This window comes from Zalophus californianus, chromosome 4 (assembly GCF_009762305.2).
Source record: "Zalophus californianus isolate mZalCal1 chromosome 4, mZalCal1.pri.v2, whole genome shotgun sequence".
In the NCBI taxonomy this organism is placed as follows: domain Eukaryota; kingdom Metazoa; phylum Chordata; class Mammalia; order Carnivora; family Otariidae; genus Zalophus; species Zalophus californianus.
Window position 1 is genome coordinate 182,142,988 of NC_045598.1, and position 16,362 is coordinate 182,159,349.

The 16,362-nt window shown below is 48.4% G+C and overlaps 1 protein-coding gene across 1 annotated transcript in view; it reads left to right on the plus strand.

Moving 5' to 3' along the window:
• Positions 1-16,362, plus strand: part of TG (thyroglobulin) — a 244,670-nt gene that overhangs the window by 78,872 nt on the left and 149,436 nt on the right. Inside the window, exons 29-34 of the mRNA XM_027626166.2 lie at positions 1,022-1,102; positions 5,656-5,793; positions 6,782-6,958; positions 8,289-8,400; positions 10,335-10,414; positions 11,115-11,258. Coding sequence (XP_027481967.2) covers positions 1,022-1,102; positions 5,656-5,793; positions 6,782-6,958; positions 8,289-8,400; positions 10,335-10,414; positions 11,115-11,258 — 732 coding nt within the window. The remainder of the gene's footprint in view (positions 1-1,021; positions 1,103-5,655; positions 5,794-6,781; positions 6,959-8,288; positions 8,401-10,334; positions 10,415-11,114; positions 11,259-16,362) is intronic.

Here is a 16,362-nt window from a genome sequence, read left to right on the forward strand (position 1 = left end):
ATTTCTGGTTGCATTACTCACTGCCTTGCGGCCTCATGCACATCAGTTATACCCTCCCAGCCCTGTCTCCTCACGGGCAGCAGGACAATAAGAGCACTTGCCCGCACAGAGCTCCGTGAGCTCGGGCAAGGTGGTGCCGTGCCTAGTGCATCCTAGCTGCTAACTCACGCTGGTGGAGGCGAGGATGGATGGAGGGCATGAGGAAGAAGGAGGAAGAAAAGGAGGGACAGGAGAAAAAGAAAATGAGGGTGCCCACCATATTCTCATTTTCAAGTGATTTAATGAGATTATACACTTCTTTTCTCATTTGGCCTCCTTATAAGGTGGCTATATAAGGGGATGGCATTTTATTCATTTTGCAGACAAGAACAACCAGGCGTGGAAAGGTTCGGTGAAATGCCCCCTAGGTTCCTGGGGGCTCCAAGGACCCAGACTCTGGCTCCAAGTTCATTGCTTCCTAGTTATCAAACATTTCTGACAAATAATGCTGCTAGCTGGCGAAGAATTAGGATATTTGCCGCCCTGAGCAGAAGCAGGCTTGTCTGATGCCCTGTTCTCCCCATAGGCTCACTCTGTTTTCATGGAAGACAAGTTCCCAACTTAGAGATTTTATTTAATTTTTTCGAATTCTAATTCATCTACTTTCCACCTGTATATTCGGGGATAAGTTACTTCATCTTTACACATCTCTGTTTTCTCAAGAGTAAATGACAGTCTCCCTCCTTACCTTCACAGGGCGTTGTAAAGACCAATATTTATGAACACATTTTGTTAGTTTTTTGATGAATCATTTCAATACCGAGGACAATAATGATTCTATTAATGAGAGGTTCACTGATGTTCCATAAAAGGCCAAAGAGCATAGGTCTCTGCTACTGGATTTGTTCCAGATCCTGTCTTGGGCACCTGGATATGGGCTGTGAGGATTTCCCACATTGCCATTTTGTTGACAAGAGGAGTACCTCCCTTTTCCCACCCCAACAGAACAACAACAATCTTTTTTTTTTTTTTTCCTTCCTAGATTCTGACATGGGGTCCCGGTCTGAGTCTCTGGGATGTAGAAGAGATATGGAACCCAGGCCAGACTCTCCAACGGAAACAGGTACCAGCCCCAAACCTTTTTCTATACTTGGGTGCCTGGCTGTGGAGATAAGAGGGTGATGCCAAGCATCTGATCCGTGCAGGGCCCCATTAGCATCCCTGCACGCTGCAGCCAGGGCCTTCCCTCTCAGCTTTTAACCCAGTTATTCACTTCACAAATGCGGACAGCTCCTCAGAGGGGAGACTGGCACAGAAAGTAAAGTGAAATCATGGCAGAATCGTCATTGCTCCTGGAAAAGAAAACGACCATAACCACAAAACCCAGCAAAAACTATTCAAGAGCAAGCTTCCGCTGACTGTGGTCGGGGAGTGTAAACAAAATGTACAGATTCTGGAATGGTTTCGTGAGTGAGATTTCTAGAGAGTCTTGAGAAAGGGTCATTTTACTCCATGGAATAATCCATACATTATGGATGTGTGTAATCCATACATTAATAGGGACAGAATGTATGTCCTGAGACACTCTATCCCTACCATCTGCAATTGTGATTTCTTAGGTGCAGCTACAACTCAGGGTGGGAGCAGGGAGGAGGCGGGGGAGGGAGAGCAGGGTAGGGTAGGGTAGGGTAGGGTAGGGTAGGGTAGGGTAGGGTAGAGTTGACGGGGGAAGGGAGAGGGGAGCACAGGGGAGACAGCGTGGCACCATGGGAGGAACACCACATTGCAAAGCAGATAGATTAGGGCTTGAGCCACTTTTTTTTGCTACTTACACTAACTGCACAGCTGTGGGTACTTTGCTCACCTTCTAAGAGCCTTGATTCATCATGTGTAGAATGTACCTCACTGTCCACTAATCCAATTATAGTACGTGCTGGGTAAAACACCTGGCACATTGCCTGGTACTTAACAGATGCCACCCAAATCGTAGCTTCTCATTCCCAGGGCTTCTGTCCAGCTCAAATGACAAAAGGCACAAAACCCACCCCAAATGGAGCTCATCCCATAGTAGTTTGGCTATCTGAGTTCATTCTGCATTCGTAGAGTTGCAGGACCCAAGGGCTGTGCCCTGGTTTAGAGTACAGGTTCTCAGGGCAGGAGAGCAGGCTCTAAACCCCAGCTCTGCCCCCGCCTGCCTGTGCAACCCTGAGTCACCTTCCCTGAGCCTCAGTTTCTCCCTCAGTAAAGGAGAGAGAGAGAAAGAGCAGTCCCCATGAGCCGGGGTAATTGTGGGAATTAGAGTAGGGAATGCTGAAAACTACAGTGGCACTGAGCAGGTGCTCAAAAATGGGTGGCTGTTATTCTGTGGTGGCCGTGGTATTGGTGGTGATGATCCTAGCACTGAGCCTGGCTCACGGCAAGCCTTCTGTAAAGTTCTGTCCCCAGTCCTCTCTCTTCCTGCATCGCGCGTCAGTCAGCAGGTCCCCGTTTGGCATGGAAACTAGGGTCAGAGTACGTACTCCTGTCCAGTGCTCTTCGAAGCAGTGTCTTCTGCACCTTCGGAGGTCTTCCGGTGGAAGTGTTAATTTTGCCAGCAGGGTGGTGGGAGTCGGGGGGTGGGCGCCTGCACAGGAGGCTGCCCCTCCTTGCTCTCACAAGCAAGCATGTGGCTGGGTTTCTTCTGCACAATGACCTGGACCCTTACCTTTCTGATCGTTGCCCAAGCAAATTGGCAGCTTTGTTTTGAACACGTGGCTGGCGTTCAAGTTTATCTGCCACCAGCCTTCGTTTTTCTGCTGAAGCAAGTGTGAGTTCAACACTCACCTGGGAGGGGAGCAGAAGAGAGCAAGCCCCCTTCTTGAGCTTCCGGGTGGCAGGGCCTCCATCTGGTGCTTCACATGCATCATCTTGCAAAGGTTAGGGTGACTCTGCTGACTGGTGTCATTGTTCCCACTTAATTAATGAGACGCGTGGGGCCTCTGGTGTCTCAGTATCACCTGGTTAAGCACGTCCAGCACTGACTAAGCAGCGCCAGGATTCAAGCTGTGGTCAGTTGCCTCCGAAGCCTGGGTTCTTCTAGAACACCAACCATTCCTTGACACCGTGTGGGCTCCAGAGCTGAGTCCTGGTGGCCCCCGGCTGACGGAGCAGACGGGTTTTGTTTGATTTGCAGAGCAGACTTCTTCTTCTTCTTCTTCTTCTTCTTCTTTTTTTAACTGAGCCAATATATTTTAACTTGGGAGATTTTATATAAAAATTGAGATTTCAAGCTTCTCTAGAGAAAAACAGAGGAAAAGCTTTGGCAAAACTGGCTTCAAATTTCCGCCTGGCGACCATCCTCTGAGCTGAGTTGCGCTGCCCTTGCCATCAGGGACCAGCTCGCCCATTGGCCCCAGTCCCTGCCTAGCACCAGGCACCCCTGCTGGCCCCTGCCTCCCCTGGGGCACTTGTGTTTGGGGCTCCCCCACCTTAGTGGGGCCGCGGGGTATGGCAGACAGCTCGTGGCAAGGTACAGGTGAATGACTTCTGTAAAATCCATCATGATACCCTGCGTCGGTCCACATCTACGGAACCATCACACGACTCTCACAGGAAGGACCCCCCCCCCCACTCCTCCCACCAGAAGGGGAGCTGGGCCCTCCAGCCCAAGACCTTGGAGGGAATCAGGGTGAGTGGACTCAGCTCCTCTCGGTTTTCCCTTTCTTGGCTGATTACATTCCTGGGCTGAGGAAGATAACACCCCTGCAGGAAAGACCCCTTTGATCCACTCCTGTAAGGCTGGCTGGGCCCAGGCCCACTTCCCTGCCTTGTTTACCTGGCCTGTGCTCTTTGGTGTCTCCCAGAATGACCTCCCCGGTTCATAGGACAGTGGGGATTGTCTCCTTTCTGCTCCAGGTCACTTCAGTTAGCCTGAGTGTTTGAGACACACACAGGGAAGCCAGCAAGAACAGCCTCCTATCTGGCAAGGCCGGTATCAGCCTCCTTGCCTTCAGGGGGAGGGCAAAGTTTGGAGAGAACAAGAGGAAGATGAAGTCTTCCTAATATGGCAAGTAAACCAAACAAACTGAGTGACTATGTGTTCGTTCTCTCATCCACCAGACAGACAGTTTTTGAGCACAAACGCTGTGCCCTCAGACATTCGCGGACTAGTGAGAATTCCCAGATGCTGGCCGCTGCGTGACAACATGGCAATGGCTCTAAGGGGGCAGGTGTCAGGTGCAGTGAGGATGCAGGGGAGGGAGGATGCTAGGTGCCCCAAAGGAGGCAGAAAGGCTTCGCAGAGGAGCCTGGAAGGATCTGCCAACCATTTCCAGGGAACACTAGGGAGGTGTTCCAGGCAAGAGGAATGGCATGTGCAAAGTCTCCAAGGACAGAGTGTGATTGAAGGAACTTCAAGTTTGCCTTTAAGCCTCTTGTGTTCTTTCCTTTTCTTTTTTCTTTTGTTTTGTTTTCTTTTCTTTCCTACTCTGCTGTCTTAACAGGTGATCTGTGCTTTCCTACCTTGTGCCAGGCATCAGGAAGCACAGAGACAGGCATGCAAACTGTCCACTGGACAATCATGTGAAGTGCAAGAACCCAAGGGCCTGGGGTGGTCCAGAGGAGGGGCAGCAACATGGTCTCTGGGGTCTCACCCAGGGCTATCTGGCCTTGGCAGATGTTAGTAAAGCTTTTATCTCCTTTGACAATTTTTGTTGGTGAAAAAGTTCAGTCTTCCGGCGCCTGCTCTCCAGAGCATGGAAATTGGGCTCCTGGGGAGATGCTCAAGCCCAGGGCAGGTCCATATGGCATGTAATGCTCTAGTCCCTCAGCACTGGTGAGCCTCTTTATAGAGCTACAGAACATCAGAGCTAGAGGGAACAGAACTGACCTTAAAGTATAAGAGGACTAGGTAGGTGAGGAAGGGGGTGAGCACAGACAGCAGTCCTGGGGCAGCAAGCAGTGTGGCAAGGCTTTGGGAGTGTAAGTTGAGCAACTGGAGATAAAGCTTAAAATTCAGATAGAGCGTGGACCAAGAAGAAAGCTTAGACTTCTGTCCTGTGGGCAGCAGGGCACCCAGAAAGAGCCTTCAGCCAGCGATCATGGCACATGAATATACAAGGAGAGACTAAGGGATAGTCAAGTTGGAGCTTTCAGGTGGGGCAGAGCAGAGTTGAAAGTTGTCAGCACAGATGAAGGCTGCCATTTGGGAGAGAGATAGGACTTCTGCATGGCTTCAAAAGATAGGAGCATCAGTGGTTCAAAGTGATGGATTTGGCCCCACAACTTCCTAATGGTGGAGTGGGGTGCTGTGTTCAGCCCAGACATGTCACGTAGGGCTCTGGGGGCATCGGCCAGATATCCTGTGGGAGAAAGCCCTGCCTTGGGTGAAAAATTGAACCAAATGGCTCCCAAGGTTTCTTCCAAACTAAGATTCTAAGATTTTGCAACTCTATAATTTTTAGGACCTTCTGAAACCTTCTGAACCCTTCCTGCCTGGCTAGACTCCCGGCCCTATGGCCTCCAGACCTGCCCTGGCTTCACACAGCCTTAAAAACAAGTGTGTGCATGTGTGTCTGTGTGTGTGTATGAGAGAGAGAGAGACACACACACACAGTTGGGGGTAGAAGGTGGGGGACAGAGGGAGAGACTCATCATAGAGATAAAGCAAAGGAAGTTGACTCTCTCCTTCCTTTTTAGATTTGACGACAGAACTTTTCTCCCCTGTGGACCTTAACCAAGTCATTGTCAATGGAAACCGATCCCTGCCTATCCAGCAGCACTGGCTTTTCAAACACTTGTTTTCACCTCAGCAAGCAAACCTGTGGTGCCTGTCTCGTAAGTATCCTCAGACCTCATTCTTCCTCTTCTAGATCCTCTGGTCAGGCAACACAGACCAAGTTTAACAATTCTTGATAAATAGATATGATGAAACTCAATAGCATAACTCAGGGATCACGTCAGTATTGTACCATCAATAATATAGGAGAAAGATAAGACATAACCTATATCTTCAAGAAGCTTATGGTATAGATCATCTCTACTCTATTCCCAGAACCTATCATCCACTCATCCATCCACCCATCCATCTATACATTCATCCATCATCCATCCTTCCTTCCATCCATCCATTCATCCACCATCCATCCATCCATCCATCATCCACCCATCCATCCATCCATTCATCCATCATCCATCCATCAATTTATCTGTCATCCATCATCCATCCATCCATCCATCCATCCATCCATCCATCCATCCATCCTTTACCCAATAGGCATGTGCTATGTTTAGCACATGCTATGTTCTAAACCTTGTGTTTGACCTTGGGGATGAGAAAACAAAAGAAGATGAATTAACTATGACCTCTCCCTGTGAGGGAGCTACCATATACCAGTGGAAAAGTCTGACATGGGAGTGGGAGCAGGGGAGATCATTCACAGAGTTCACAAAGTTTTTACAGTCCTGTGGCCTCTGGTCTGAAGATCCCAACTGCCCCTGAGATGTTCCTGGATAGATCCAGTGGAATTTTGCCTTGTCTCCTCCTGTATTTCTGTGTGTACAGCTCACTCTTCACCTTCTTAGACTTTGCCTTTATTCAGAGTCACGTGGACTCGCTGTTTGATGCACAATCCTCTCCCCAGCTAGCAGAATCCCAGTATTTTTTTGGGGGGGGGGGCTTCCAGACTTGGTATTTTCGACTGTCCTGGGCCTCTGTCCCCCAAGGAGGAATCCCTACCAGGCATTGCTTCCTGGTAGGTCCTATGAAGTTTCCTTTCCTTCAGGCCTCCCAAGCACTAAAACCCATTGCTCTCTTGCCTTGCAGGCTGTATCCAAGAGCCCTCTTTCTGTCAGCTGGTGGAGATAAAAGACAGTGCACCCTTGTATTTCACCTGCACCCTCTACCCAGAGGCCCAGGTGTGTGACGATGTCATGGAGTCCAATCCCAAGGGCTGCAGACTGATCCTACCCCACAGGCCAAAGACCCTGTTGCGGAAGAAAGGTGAGTGCTTGGTGGGATATGCACAAACTGCATTTCCAGTGGGCTGCTGGCTCTGTGGTTTTAGAAATATCCAGATTAGCTTATTCTTCTTTTTTAAAATTAAAGTTACTCATGCTCCTTGTAGCAATGTGAAGCCATTTAGAAACACATGAAGCTGACGATAGAGAATAATCCTGTTCTGCACTCCCACTCCTTAATAAAAGTCACTCTTAATGCATGTATCAGTTAAAATTCCATTTGGCTCTATATTACAGAAAATACCAACAGTGGCTTTAACAAGATAGCACTTGATTTGTTTCCTCAGAGGACATTAATGCTGCTGTTTTTTTGGGGGGTGGGGGGAGGGAGTGTCTTTTTCCCCTTGTGCAGCCTCCATTTCTTCCAAGATGTTATCATTCTTCAATTTCTGTTCTATCTGTGCTGGATATTCTCAGATATCTGGTGACCCTTGATTTTACACTCAAATATAAGAAAAGTGTCCAGAAGCTGATTGGGAGACTTGGAGTATGTGGTGAGAGCTTGCTGACTTGATATTTGCCTGTAGGATAATCTAGTTGGGCCACCCTTTGCGGAGTCCCTCGGGTCATTATTTTTAGGTCCTTCCGGTGCAGGAATCTTACAATATCTGGCCTGGGGCCATGAACCTGGCTGTAATTGGTTTGGATGCCAAATAAGATTGGAAGATGAAAGTCTCAACCTTCACCATGTGGATGAACTCGAAAGAATCCCCTAGTTTCAGTGTGGGACTCCCACCATCAACTCCACTTGGTGCACCCAAGAGATCCTCTCTTTTTTGTCCTCTCCAGAGAGTAAACCTTCCACCTTCTTCTATGGTGGGGAGAGGACACTTGTCTACTATGCAAAAAAGAAGAAGACATCTGGAGACCTGATTGCTTCTTAAAGAGATTTCCAGCCTACCCTGGTTTAGTCCACCTTCATCCCAATGATGCCAATACTTAAACTTTTGGGGATTCCAGAAGGTGGATGGGGTTGTTTCTTGTTCTTCCCACAGAAAAGTTGAGAATTCAGCTTTCTTGGGTCTACAAAGTCAACTTCTTACGCCTCTGTGTGCTTTCTAGATTCCAGAACTTCGTTGCTCCATACCTTCTTCTATTTTCTTTATCCTTGTGGGTGTGAGCCTTTACAAGATTCCCCTTACTGTTATTTTAGTGAGATTTGGGAGGAGAGCAGAGAATAAGTATGTGAGTTTAATATGCCATCTTTAATTGGAAGCTCTCAATCTGATGTGTACACCCTCATCTTCATGGATTTTCACGGATACAACAAACTTCTCCCTATATAATAGAATTTCTTTCTTTCCCCTGTGTAGTTTTACTGAGAGATAAAGTGAAGAACTTCTACACTCGCTTGCCATTCCAAACACTGACGGGGATTTCCATTAGAAACAAAGTGCCCATGTCTGAAAAATCCATTTCCAATGGGTAAGCTACATCCGTCCCCTCAATTGTTTACTATTAAGATTTTTCTACGTCCATAAACACAGTGACTTAATCTCAGTTAAAGGCACACACTTAAAAAACTGCAAACCTAAAGCAAAGAGTGAAAAGGTCATGAGGAGGTGACCATACCTAAAAACCGTGGCTAAGTTACTGATACGAAACACAAAATTTAGCCCTGAATGTCAAGTCAGCTGACCCAAAAGGGAAACGCTGACCCATGTCTTATTAGTTAGTAACAACTATCAAGCACTGTAATTAACTGGATCAGCCAAGTCTTACTGTGCTGTATGCAGAATCTGGAGAGCCGGGTGAACTTTTAACAGGATCACAAACTTATAAGGACTTTTAATTTGACTTATTATTTTTTTTTATTTTTTTAAGTGTGTAAGCTGCCTTTTTAATCTAACTTTTTTTTGACTTATTATTTTTAAAAATATGTTATATTTAGTTCGTTAGCTGTGATTTAGTTGTTTTAATTGAAGGTGACATTTCTGTCAGCCCAGTCTATGGATCTCACCCATCAGAATCACCAAGAGGACTTTTTACAAACCACATTCCTGGGTCCTTCCCTGGACTTACTGAATCAGCATTTCCTGGCGTGGGACTCAAGAATCTGAATTTTCAGTAAGATTCTCCTCCTGGCGATTCTTTTCTAATTTAGAATTCGAGAGGCATTGGTCTATGATCTATTGGTCTATGAAGTGTTATTGATTTATGAAACTGTGTCATGTTGCTAGCGTTGAAGATCTGCTTCTGAAAATGAACTTAAAAAGATGCTACAGGATAGACTGTCTTGAGATTTGGCGGGGCACCACCTGTGATGATGGGACAGGGTTAGAGAAGGAGGGGTGAAACCAGGGATCAGCCTGATCCTGGTGCTGGGGACTCAGAGAAGGGTGGTTCCATGGGAAAGCACCTCATCCAGGCTGGAGTTTAGCACTGGGCTTCCAAGGAAGGAGAACAAAGTGTTGGGTGGGCTGGTGGGTGGATGGGCAGGACTCTGGGAGAGGGAACCGTGGGGCAAGTGGTCCACAGGCAATCAGGGCAGAGATGCAGTCAGTACTGGAAAAAACTGCCCTGGACATGGAGGGGCATATCCACTGGGATGTGACTTGGGTTCAGGGGCTCCTAAGACAGGGCAGGAGAATTGCAAGAACGAGGCAGGGTCCCCACCCCGAAAAGGAACTGAGGGGTTGAGTGAGCTCTCAGGAGTCAGGAATGAGTGATCAGAATTGGGACACACAATCAGCGTGAGAGAAATTAGAACTGAGTCCAGGAGCACTGGCTTGGAGCTGCTATGTTTCTTCAGGACTGGTCCTAGAAGCTGAGGTTGGGGTCTAGCAGCCACACTGAGTTATTAAGGAAAGTAGGTCCTGGGATGGGGCCTGGATGAGCTGACCCAGCAAACAGGGGTACGTTCTTGGAGTGTGCTTAGCCGACATTGCAGAGCGGACATGGAAGGAGGCTGGGTCAGGGGACAAGTGCAGGTCTTTGCCAACAGACACCTGGCTGGGTCACTCCAACCATACGCCCATGGAATCCCCCATTTCTGAATATGCCTTCCCTACCACCTCTTCCTTTTCCCAGAGCCCAAAGCTGGACTTTCTCCCAATCTGAAAGGATTGTAGGGGCACATTCAGGATGCTAGATGAGCTTGGCTTAGAGACTGACACATAACAGGCAGAGAATAAATGCTTGATGGATGAATGAACCAATAAATGAAGGAGGAAAGAGTCAAATTCTGTTTTCAGAAGCAACTTCAAAGCTAGGAATCCACTTATGCGTATTGGCCAAAGCCCTCACACTTTCGGGAATCATGAAGAAAGGAACCCCTAGAAGTAAGAATGACTGTAAATCAGTAGGTCATGGGCCCCCTGCACATATTCTCTTGCCCTCTCCTTCTGTTCTCACGCCAGCTTCTTCGAATGTGAACGGCTGTGTGATGCGGACCCGTGCTGCACCGGCTTTGGCTTTCTCAATGTTTCCCAGTTAAAAGGTAGTAGTGATAATAATTCTGCCTGCCTGTGTGCAGCTCTTTGCAGCTGGGAGAGCATGCTCACACCTCTGGTCTTCTTGTGCTGGATGGGGATGGGTGATCCTTGTTCACAGATGGGAAGTGGGGGCAGGGGGAGGGAGGTTGCTCACCCCTGGGCTAGCTGGGATAGCTCCTGGCCCACTAGCTGGGCACCTTTCCACAGCACTTCTGCCTGGCTGAAATGGCCTCCTTCCATACGCCTGTCTCATCCAAGACGCAGCTCAGACTGCTGGGTGGGATGAACTCTGGGTCCGTCCATATGACCTGAGTTGAAAACTTGATTCAGTCACCTCCTAGGGGTGAGATCTTGGAAAAGCCACTTAATCCAAGAGCCTCAGCATCCCTCATCTGCAAGTAGGGATACCTACGCTATCCCTCTCATGCTGTTGCGTGAGGATCAAGTGATATGATGCAAACAGAGCCCTAGCACAGTCCTGGGCATGTGACAGGTGCCCCAGGAGGATTAGCTGCCTCCAACCCTGTGCTCTTTGACCAGAAGCTCATTGCAGTACCACATTTTTCATCAGTGGCTAAGATCCCGCTTGGAATGCAGTAGAGTACCCCAAATATCTATTGGCGAACGGGTTTTCAGAATTTCTCTCATTCAGATACAATCTTCCGTCATGATCATTTTCCTCATCCCGGTTCCTCTTTGCTCCAGGAGGAGAGGTGACATGCCTAACTCTGAACAGCCTGGGACTTCAGACATGCACTGAGGAAAATGGAGGAGCCTGGCGCATTTTGGAGTGTGGCTCCCCTGACACGGAGGTCCGCACCTATCCCTTTGGATGGTACCAGAAACCTGGTGAGTGACCTGTCCCAAACAGCTGTGTGGCCATCTTTAGTCATCCATTTCCCAACCACATATTAGGATGACATCCTTGGGCTGGGAAGTGGATTAGCCGGGCGGGATTCATTGGGTACAAATGACAGAAACTGATTCTATTCAATGTAAGCAGGAAAGGAATTTATTAGAAGTCTGCTGATAGACTCAAAGGAAAGATGACTCGCTAGGTCTCGCTAGGTCAATGACATGGATGCATTCAGCAGGAAGGGATGGACACGTCTCCATCATCAGGTTTTGGTGGTTATAGTCAAGCTTTAAAAAATTCAAGGGAGAGAGTTTGGCCCAGCTTGGGCTATGCATTCTCCCACTGCCAGAGGGAGGTTGGGGAGGCTTTGGTGACAGTCCCAGCAAGACTGGGTGCACTGAGGGAGAGGAGGGTCCCCAAAGTATAGTTAAGGTGATGCTGCTGGCCAAGGGAAAGCAACAGCTGTGCCCTCTGCCAAGGTCCCTAGATTTTTGAAACTCGTCAGTTAATCAGGGTAATGGGACACATGACAGTTTCAGGGAGGGAGGGGGGGGCACCAATGTATATTTGACAACGTACGTGGAGTTGGGATTTCAGGGTCAAGGCAGTGTTGTGTCTGTGTGGGTACTTCACACATATGTGCTCATTATATGCCAGCACATTTGCGGAGCTCAATTTGAAATTGGTGAATGAATGAATGAATGGATGGCCTGCATGCTGTGATGGAGAAGCTCCTGTACTCAAATGAAGAGACAGTAGTATCTTCCCAGGTCGGCCATCTACTGTAGGTTTGTCTTTGGAAAAGTCTTCCTTTTCCTCAGTTTCTCCGTTGGTAAAACCATGAGGGAGATTCACTCTGGTCCTATTGGCTCCTACCTTCTGGTGTGTATGGGTATGGGTACACTTGGGAAACAGTGGGGAGCTGCATGGAGACTGGTCATCCTCTCCCTGTGTCCCAGAAGCAAATTTATAAAGATGTCTCAGATACAAAAAGATTGAAAACCCTGTCTGAGTAGGTGTCCATTGGAGACGCTGAGCTCAGGTTCATTATCTCCAATCTCTCCTACTGCTAGTGGCTTCCTCCTTCGTTTCAGAGTTGATGATAGGACAGATGCTGGCCCTGCTGGGGCACCTGCCCTGGAAATTAGAGTCATGGGATGTCTGGCTTGAAGGAATCTTAGAGATCCATAACTTTGATCTCTGCATTCTTCACATCTCCCAACACAACACGTTGCCCAAAGGAGGGAAGGAGAGAAGAACCAGTATGACTCGTGGGTCTGCTGTGTGTCCACATGTGTAATGTGTCCCTACTCATGCTGGGGCTTCTACATGGGTGGGTAATTCACTAGGCATGATGGCCTGTGGAGTAGGCATTATTTCCTCCTTTTCGAGATGAGGAGAGGATGGCCTAGAAAGCTGAAGCTACTCAACCAAACCACACAGTGAGAGTCAGGTTGCAAGCCCAGAGCTCACGACCCTAAACTTAACTTTCCTCTGTTTCCATGTTGCCTGGTGGGTCTTCGATATCCCATGAATGATCAGATGGGAAAATGTCCAGACCCTTTGACTCGTTTCCTCCTAACTCAATTAACTAATAAGCAATTGACTAATACATTGAAAAAAGTAAAATAAAACTGACTAATAAGCTAACAGACCAAAACAGTCAGTGGTTTGGTCTCTGGTTCCAGAGCCATATCCAACTTGAGGGGCCAGGGATGGGCTCCTTGGTGGAATCTGGCCCTTGGCCCTTGTTCATGAGCCTACTAATCCCAGAGGCATTCCTTGGCTTCAGATGAGATTTATTTCAAGTTAATTATTAGCAGGCTGAATGGAATCTTCCCTGCTGATATCTACCTTGAGCATCCTGTGACTGATCCTTGATCTGAACTCACTCAGGGTTAGGGTTACGCTTTTAATTTTATTTTAACATCTTGATTTATTTTAGGGAAAACATTAGGGTTGTATGATGAAAGAGCCTCACTGGGTTTCTATTTAGAGAAGAATGTTCCATATAGGCTTTCACTAACTCACAGGGACAGGGGAGAAGTGAGTGCCCGCTGAGTATGGTGGCCCACCGGGAAACCTGAGGCTAGCTATGGGTATTGAGGGGGCTGCGAAACAGAACTCTTACCCTCCCAAACCTCCCTTCCCATCTCTCTTCCCATCCCTCTTCCCATTTCCTCACCCCACCAAAGACTGAAAAATGTCATTTTCCATCTTCATATTGCTCAGGGAAGAGTTGGGTAAAAAGAAGCTTAAGAAATAAGTCATTTGTTCAGAAAGATCATGGGAATCAGACCAGAGTGTTACATCAAGGCAGGAGTTGGCAAGGCAAAGAACCCAAGGTGCTCATTGTCCCGACTCATTCCATCTGTTCTGTTTCTTTTCCTCTGACGGCACAGACCATGAGCTTTTTCCAATATATATTTTGTGGGGTCAGGCTGGGGACTCAGAGTTCTGTCCAGAAACTCCAGGCCAGGGGATTAAGATTTCCCAGTGGTACTCTCTTTCCGTGGACACTGACTGAGCCTGGACCATGCCAAGGGCCTCCGGTGTTACCAATCCAGCCTGCATTCGTTGGACTCTTCTGGTGTGGCTGGCTGGATAAAACATTCAGAAGCATTAGCTCGTCTAATCCTCACAACCACTGTTATATGAGGAAAGGGAGGTCAAGGGAGGTTAAGTCACTTGCCCCAGGTCACACAGGAATCGTGTCTTATTCACCCAACTATATTCCATAAAGACTGAGTTAGTCACAAGGAACTAGGTCTGAGTTCTGGCTCTGTCATTTGCCTGCCTGTGCCTTGAAGGGTGCCTGGGACCCCAATCTTCCCTCTCTGTCAGTCCTGGCACACGAAGCATTAGTTTTTACAGAAAAATTCTTTGCAGGAATTTCCCTAGTAGACTTTGCCCTTGCTTCTGAACAATGGCTTGGCCATTTGGTGTGTTGACATCCATACTGAGTGTTTACCACAGGGCCCTGATCAGGCTCCAGGCTGAGAGCCAGAGACAAGAAGCATAACATGGGTCCCATTTCTGAAGAATTAGCCCCGAGGAAGGAAGAAGGAAGTGATACTCACTGAGTTCCCACTGCACGATAAACGCTGTGGGAACGTGAGAGGCAGAATGTGCTGCCTGCAGAGGGGTTAGCTGGGCTGAGGAGGCAGATGTGAGAGAAATGGAACATCTCTTCAGCCCTAACTGTATGTCACAACCAAATCTAGAGTGCTTTTCCCCCTGTACTAATTTAGTACCCCCCTGTGAAGTTGACTTTGTTCCTCTCCCCTCGTGAGGAGATAATTATTCTCTGTGTAATCAGAGAGTTACTCAGGGATGTGGCCCGTGTTCCTGTGGCGGGATCCGCCTGGGGCGGGGGGTGAGGGGGTGTGCTTCTGGAGCTCGGGAAAGATTATGCAAAAGTGGTTCCAGGGCAAGTCTGGATGGAGATGAAGGAGAGCTGGCTGAAGGGAGTGGTGGCTGCCGCATGGGGACAGGCAGCAGGCCGTGGAGGTGGGGTGCGCCATGGTCCAGCCCTCACAGCCCTCAGGCCTTCGGAGACCTGCTCACAGGTAGTGGGGCAGTCCGAACAAGGCTGCTCGCAGAACAAAGGCCAGAGCTTAGCCTCCTGGGACCCGGGAGCAGGGAGCACCAAGAGTGGACCCCAGAGAGGCCACGGCAATACCCTATCTGATTTTGCTGTCCACAGTGAACAGAAAGTTCCATGTCTCAGCTCAGAGCTGAGGTTCTTGCTGAGCAACTGTATATGCAAATGAGGCTGTTTGCAGCCTGTTCCCGGCAGTAGGACCCAGAGAGCAAGCATTCTTAGCATCCAGGGTGGGAGTAGTGGGGTGCTGCTCTGTGGTCAGGCAGAGCCCCAGAGCCCAGGGTTTTCTGGAAGGGGCGGGCCTCTGGGGCATTGGTACCTTCCTTTTGCTCTTTGAAGACAACTAGGGCTGCCCATTCTTTCCACAGCTGTGCATGGCCTGCAAGTGGGGCAGGGTCTCTGGTTTGTTTGTAAAGTCAAATGTGGCTTCTAAAAAAAAAAAAATCAAAGCCACAGGGTTCCTGCCCTCTGCTAAGCAAATGCACTTGGACCTTGTAGCAATTCTAGATATAGGAGCATAACCTGGGAAGGAAATGAAAAGCCCTTCTAATTATGCCTCCGTGCAATCCTCATCGAAGGCATAATTAGACATGTAGGTGGGGTACACAACAGTCCACTCTTCATCCTCACTCGCCTCCTGCCCCTAGCTCCTGCCTGGTACTCAGCACCAAGCTGCCTCCAGGCACTGGGCTGGCATTTCACAGCAACATCTTCTTTAGTCTCCAAGCAACCCGATGAGGCAGGGCCTGTTGTCACCCCCGTTCTGTGCTGTGCTGGCCAGTGTTTCACAGGTGGCAAGGGTGAGGGGAAGCCCTGATTCGAGCCTTGATTCGTGGCGGATGCCACTTGCTGTGGTTTAAATGTTCCCACCACGGCCGTTGTAGGCTACCGACTTGCTCTCTGCCTCATCCCAAAGGCACAACCCTATTAAGAAATACTGCCAGGAGGTGAGGAAAGGTAAGGAAAGCAATGGCAGCAGAGTCACGTGACCCGTTCTCTGCTGAGATGAGCTGCATGGCAGGGCTCCCCAGAACGGGCTCTGGCTCACCTAAGGCTTCTGTGATGTCAGACGTTTATATAGTTTCCGGTGATCCATTAGTACAATAAAATACACTGCATACTATATGTATACCATATGCATTCTTTACACTACAACATGACACAACACAACACAATATAACACAACACACTTGCATAAATGTCTCCTTTGCAGGCTGCCCTTACTTTGAATTTCAAGATGCATTTCCAGAAACAGAGTTACTGAGTGCAAGGGTGAGAACATTTGAATGCCCTTGATACAGATGGTCTAATTGTTCTCTGAAGACTGCACTAACTCTCAGGACCTTTGCTCTGAGAACCACTCTCTTCCAGGAAAGACAAATATTTCAACAAACAAACCAAGCTGGCCCTCTGGGTGTAATGGGAAATGACGGTGGTTAGTAGTTCTGAATGTCGCCTGAGGAGCTCACAGAATGTTCGTTGACCGAAACCAG